The following is a 7,049-nucleotide window of genomic DNA, read 5'->3' on the forward strand; positions in this document are numbered from 1 at the left end:
TATATTTCGAGACAGGGTTTCTCTGTAGCTTTGGAGCCTGTCCTGGAACTAGCTTTGTAGACCAGGCTGGTCTCGAACTCACAGAGATCCGCCTGCCTCTGCCTCCCTAGTGCTGGGATTAAAGGCGTGTGCCACCACCACCCAGCCTACAGACATAATTTAAATAAATATTAAATCAAGACTTTATGACAATTGTTTTCTATTAGCAAGTGACTATGGAAGGCGTGTTTCCAAGTAGTACTAGCCACACTGGCTCAAACATGAGGTCCGTGTTGGCTGTTATAGATCAGTGCACTGATTTAAACCCCTCTACGGTCAATAATTCTGCATAATAATAACACATTCACAATGGAAACATAGACCAGCCTGTCTTATTAAACAAACCATAGGACCAGATATGCTTTGAAGTCTAGGTTTCAAGATTTTTGAGAGATGGTATGGTGTAGTGATTAGGAGCAGCGAGGCTGCATCCCTGGCACCCGGCCGCCCGCATGGCTAGCTTATGCCCGAAATACACGGAAACTGTATTCTTTTAAACACTGCCTCGCCCGTTATCTGTAGCCTCTTATTGGCTAGCTATTACATATTAATCTAACCCATTTCTAATAATCTGTGTAGCCCACGAGCTGGCTTACCAGGAAAGATCTTAACCTGTGTCTGTCTGAAGTGGGAGAATCATGGCGACTCCTCCACTAAGCTTCTTTCTCCCAGCTTCTCTTCTGTTTACTCCACCCACCTAAGGGTTGGCCTATCAAGGGGCCTAGGCAGTTTCTTTATTAATAAGAAATCACTCCCACATCAGTATGGTACACATATCATATGTTTGTTGCTTAGTAACAGAGTACCCCCAGACTTAGTGATTGATAGTTTTTCCTAATTATTGTCTTTTTTTTGTTGTTTTTCCTAAACTAAGAGATGTGATAGCATTCAGTTTGGAAATAATTACCCCCCCATCTCTTTCTCCCTCTCTCTTGTGTCTTTTTCTCCTCCTTGCGTTCCCTCAAGTTTAATGGGGTCAGGGCAGAATCCTAAGAAACAGAAATATAAATAATTAGACTTTTTAATCATTGAGTTTGCTGAATGTCATTTCCATTACTTACTGTCAGTCAGAGCAAGTGAAATAATTATCTGAGAACCAGGCATATAAACCCAAGACCAATATAATGCTTTCATCTGTGCGCATAAGAAGATGGTTGATATTTATCTTTCCTTGACTTTACCAGGCTTCCGAAGAATTTCTGAGCTACCCGGTGTGGGGGATGGTTGTCTGCTTCTCTCTGATGGCTCTTGCAATACTTCCTGTCCCTGTTGTTTTTGTTGTTCGTCGCTGCAACCTCATAGACGATAGCTCTGGTAACTTGGCCTCTGTGACCTACAAGAGAGGAAGAGTCCTGAAAGAGCCTGTAAACTTGGAAGGAGATGACGCAAGTCTCATTCACGGCAAGATACCAAGCGAAATGTCGTCGCCTAATTTTGGTAAAAATATCTATCGAAAACAAAGTGGTTCCCCGACACTGGACACCGCTCCCAATGGACGCTACGGGATTGGGTATTTGATGGCAGACATGCCAGATATGCCAGAGTCAGACTTGTAGCTGAAGTAGCAGCAGCCTGAGGGCGTGGTTCATTTTTATCAGTGGATGTTGGTTCTACTATGAGAAGCATTGGGCTTCACTTATCAGAAGGTGATCTCAGGTGTCCATGGCTGTGATCTTTAATCCCAACAGTATAAGGCCGTCTAAGAAGAGCGTTCCTCAGTTTACATTTGCACAGAAATGATTAAAAACAAAGCTGACAGTGACTGAGGTCATATTTTGCCAGGATTTTTTTTTAAAAAATACTTTTGGCATATTTTCAAGTATTTCTATCTCTTTAAAAGGAAAACAGGTGTTACCTCGGTTTCTAATGATTTCTGAATTTAATATTATTGGCAATTTTAAAATCATTGGTATATCTTAAAATTTATAATTTTGCCTTCAGAGCAAGTCCCAGTATTACCTGGAACAGTTGTGAGAGTCCATGCCTCTCTGCATAATTACATGAATATGTTCCGTAGATAGGTTCTACTTATTTAGGCATTTAATTGAAGAAGACTGCGAAGTATTTTCTTATGTGACAGCCATATAGAACAAGAGTATCCAAGAGTAAGTGAGAAGGCACTAATGCTGGATGAATGTTAGATTCAGAGGTGACAGAGGATCACATGTGATGGCTGTATGTATATATTGTGTAAAATAGGTGGGGGGAAATGACCTAAGAGTGAGTTGCTCCACACTCTCTAGAATTATGCAGACAGACTCTGCATTTTTCTTATGCCGTGTGCCTAAAAACCTACTTAATATTTATTGTGGTTTCGAGATCACTTATAGTATATTTATATAATATACTTACAATGTATAGAGATGCATATCGGAACTCTAAGTGCTGATTTGAAAACCTGAAGCAAGATAGTATTTGATTTCATATATTTCTGTTTTGCTTCATTTTATGCAAATACAAATCCTTTTTTAAGTGATTGTTAAAACTGTATGGCATTACATTTTAACCTACAAATAAACGAAGTTTAAACAATGGCGTTTGTTTTCCTCGTTGATTTTCCTTGAATCACCTGAACAGGATTGCGCCTCTTGCAATTCGTGAGCAAGGTCGGCTTGCATTTCAGCCACACTTGAGCATTTTGGAGTAATCATCACATTTCCAGGGGGATCAACAAAGTCACAGGGCCGCCACCACTTTACAGACAAATAAACAATCGAGTTTATTGATTGATGAGTGGCTCTCATGCAGTTTCAAAGTATGGAAAAACGCATATAATTTCTAACAAACTGTGTTTAGAGTTGAATGTTTGCTTCATTTTTTTCATCTATAGCATTAGATAAAGAATCAGAAACACAACAGAATAACCCGAATATACAATGCAGTTTTATTAATTATAGTCAATTCCTTTCCTTCCTCCCTTCCTTCTTTCCTTGTTGGATGTTAAACCTATGTGCATATTACAAAATCAAGGCAAGCGCTCTACCACTGAGTTATATGCCTGCCCATGCCTGCCCTGTTAATGCCTATGATTTATAAGAGCCCTCTACATTTAATTTCCATTTCTAATCATTTTCATAATTGTTGAAATAGGAGCGGCGGGGCTGCGTCCCTGGCACCCGGCCGCCCGCATGGCTAGTTTATACCCAGAAATAATTACACAGAAACTGTATTCTTTCAAACACTGCCTGGCCTGGCTAGGTCCAGTTTCTTATTGGCTAGCTCTTACATATTGTTCTAACCCATTTCTAATATTCTGTGTAGCCCATGAGCTGGCTTACCAGAGAGGATCTTAACCTGCGTCTGTCTGGAGTGGGAGCATCATGGCGACTCTCGACTCAGCTTCTTTTTCCCAGAATTCTCTTCTGTCTACTCCGCCTACCTAATTTTCTGTCCTATGAGGGCCGAGGCAGTTTCTTTATTATTACAAGACCCACCTCCATCACATAATGGCATGTCTATTTTTCTACATTTCTTCTTCTACCCTGTTGCTGGTAATTCGTTGTCCTATACTCAGTTTCCAACTACAATGGTTGTTTTAAAAAGAAAAAAAGCTAACACATAAGTGAAAACAAATGATATTTGACTATCTGTTTCTGGATCTTCTCATTTCTTTGGTTTCTTCAGTGTTGTCCCAGATTACAGTCCCCCCCCCATTCTCTCTCTCTGTCTCTGCTAAATAATATTTATATTTTATATATAACACGGCTTTTATGTATAAAAGTGGATACTTCTTTTTCTACTGGTGCTTTGGTGGACACATATGTTGCTCCCACACCTTACAATTTTCTGTAGGGTGTTGCAGCAGAAAGAGCTCTGTGAGGGGCTGATTTCATTTCTCTTCTGACAAAGTTTATAGTTTGGGATCCTACCTTATACAGTAAAACAGATCTCCATCCCTTCTTCTCAGACTAATTAATAATAATGCAGGAAGTGTGTCTTTGACTTGGAGAACAGTTTAAATTCCTTCTAAGACTCCGGCTTGCCGCACGAGAAACATTGGTCTAGAGGTTAGAGCAAAGAGACATGTCCTTTGGTTTTGTATTCTCACGCTGTCAGTTCTTCAGATGTTCTTTCGTGTAGTCTTTGCCCTGATTTCAGCGTTTCTTAAATAAGAATCTGCAAGATACGGTGGTTTTTGTCTGTGCAGCCGGTACTCAGAAGATGAGGCAGGGAATTGCTACATGGTCAGGTTCAACACAATCCACAAAGTGTGATGTAAGAATGTCTGTGCTAAATAGATACCCTGCCTCGATATAAATAAGTAAATAAAGATCAACATTACTCCTTATAAATAGCAAGTCAATGTGCCATGACAATTATAATGAAAATATAGGTAATATCACACTTCCTTACTAATTCCCTAGTCTTAATTCCCCTTTCCTATATTAATTGCCTGTGAGAACTTTATCTGTTCTCTCCCCAGCTACTTTGGTATTTATCAACAATAACAACAAAAGTTAATAATTGGAGATAATTGTTCCCTAAAGCTAAAATTTGAATCAATGGACTTTTTTTTTTCTTCTAACTCTTCAACTTTGTCCTAAATTTACATCTAGGAGTGTCATGGCTAAGGGATGTCTCTTGGCAGTTACAAAGCAGGATAAAAACTGGTAGAATTCTTATAGCAGTACTGAGAATATAAAGGTTGAGGGAAGAAAGGCCATCATTGCTGAGGTCAGAGACTCATTTTAGGAGGCAGTATCAGAATTAGGTGATGGAACATGAAGATGTGTTTCCATTTCTATACCTCTTTGATGTTTACAATATCACATTTGCTCATCATTAGCTTTCTTTTCACTCCTTTTATTTTTTTTATGGGAAACCAATGAATTTATTGGACTTATTTATAGAGCCAGGGTGAGGGGTTGCTTATTGGAACATGCTTACACTCTGCCAACTTCACTGCCAAAAGTCCTACTGGATCATGAATAGCAACGTGGAAGTTACATCATGCAGTTGCCATTCAGTTGGCTTTTCACTTTCTGTCCACTCTAGTTTCTTCCATGATTACGGGCAGTGGGAGGTTGTCAGGAAGATGGATTGGCTACAAACATTAGACCCTCTCTTTTTTCTACTAGGAAGCGACAACAAACTTTCCAGGTTGCACTTGGTTTTGTGGTAAGGAAGATGAGAATGTGCATCACAGGAATTCATAGCCATAAAACATAAGGAAGTTTTTCTTATTCAATATTGAAATTTTCCCAGTTATTAATAAAATAGTTACATTCCAACAAATCCTAACTTAAACATGTAGGTAAATATTCTATTATTAAAATGTAAAAACTTATCCAATAGCATAATACACTCTTGCTATAATCAATCACCTTGCTATTTATCTTTCTACCTTACTTTAGAAAATAATCCTATGTGAAACGTCAGGTTTTCACAGTTTTCAGTTGTTTATTTTTTGCTATAAGACTAACCAGATAACATATTTTCAATATGTGTATGCAGTTAGTTCTAGGATTGGAGTCATGACCGGAAATTATCATATGTTTCATAATGTCGATCAAAGGCATACATTTTTAATGTATATGGTGATGTTAAATAAGATGTGTATTAATTCTGAGTTTCGTTTTGCTTGATTCTGGCATGACAAATTGAAAGTGCCCTACTTTTTATAAATATCATCGTTGTGGGAATTCAAGAATTATATACAAGTATTGTTGTTTATTATGATCATATTATTTTAAGTAACATTATGGCATAAAATTCAGAGGGAGAAAGAAAAATAATTTGGGCATTAACAACCTGCTCTGAATGATTAACTATTACAGAGTTTGTCTGGCAAAACACTGAGTAGCATTTTTTACTCGCACGTTATCATGCCAGCCATCAGAGAAGAGGAAGTATTTTATATGTGGATGAGCTTTTCTTTTCTCTTAATTGCCTCTGTAACACTATTAAAGAAAGATATGCATTAGGCAGAGGAACACACTGAAGATTCTGCTTTCCTTTCCTGTGTCCATCACTGATTAGCGAGGATTGAGCAGCTTGTCTAGCGTCTACTGATGAGTTCTCAAGACTGACTTGAATTTTAAAGAGAATGATCACACTGAAATTATACTTTAAAAACAGTCCAGTAATCCTGATTTTCTATATAAATATTGAAAGACGTAGTGACAGCAGTACCTTATTATTGCCCTTATTTGTATCAGACTCGAGTTTTAAAATTAATTCATTTTTATTTGCGTGCCCTCGTGATGTGCCTACTTGCATGTCCATGTGAGGGTGTGGGATCCCCTGGAACTGGAATTATAAATAGTTGTTCATTACCATGTGGGTGTTAATTGAATCCAACCCTGCCCTATGGAAAGCAGCCGGTGCTCTTAAATTCTAAGTCATCTTCTTCAGTCTCTAGGTTTAAATTTTTTGGAACCTTTGAATGTACTATTAAACATTATGTGAATATATCTACTTTATAGCTCCTATATTTTAAGATGTTCTATTTATTTTCAAAAATCATTTATCAAAAATGAGTCATGCTTTATCCATAGTAAGAGACTTACAACAAATACCTAAGATATAAAAAATACCTAAGATACAGTGGAAAAACTGGTTCACTTATCTAAGAGTAATCACAAATTTCTATACTAGTGGGCAGAGCTACTACTAAATGACCAATACATTGCAATCACTTTCTTGATAGCTTATATTTTATAAAAGTCTATATTTTAATATTTTAAGTTTTATTATAGGTGTTTTAGGAGTCAATAAACCTGTTAATATTAGAAGAAAATACTTTTTTTTAATAAAAATGAAACATTTTCTTTTAAAATTGCAAGACAGTGCAGGTACATAAAAGAAAAGTTTATTTTTTTTAAAATGAACAAAAACTAAAAGCATCTTACAGAATTTTATGTAAAAAAAAGAACTATAAAAGCAGAAGAATCATTCTAAGTCTCTCCACTTCTTTGAGGGTCGGCTCTGTGTGATAATGCTGACTTTCTTCAGGACAGATCTTGTCTCAGTTCTTCTCTCTGCTAGCACAGTTGTTGCTACTCTTTAAT

At 37.3% G+C, this 7,049-nt stretch overlaps 1 protein-coding gene across 2 annotated transcripts in view; it reads left to right on the top strand.

The window, feature by feature from the left end:
• The window catches only part of Slc6a15 (solute carrier family 6 member 15), a 31,030-nt gene extending 28,598 nt beyond the window's left edge, over window positions 1-2,432 (top strand). For both annotated transcript variants that reach the window (XM_050135563.1, XM_050135564.1), the window contains exon 11: window positions 1,224-2,432. In XM_050135563.1, the coding sequence (XP_049991520.1) occupies window positions 1,224-1,595 (372 nt within the window). In that variant the 3' untranslated portion in view covers window positions 1,596-2,432. The remainder of the gene's footprint in view (window positions 1-1,223) is intronic.
• Window positions 2,433-7,049: the final 4,617 nt, after the last annotated feature.

This window comes from Alexandromys fortis, unplaced genomic scaffold, assembly GCF_014885135.2.
Source record: "Alexandromys fortis isolate MF-2015 unplaced genomic scaffold, M_Fortis_MF-2015_v1.1 scaffold_24, whole genome shotgun sequence".
NCBI lineage: Eukaryota > Metazoa > Chordata > Mammalia > Rodentia > Cricetidae > Alexandromys > Alexandromys fortis.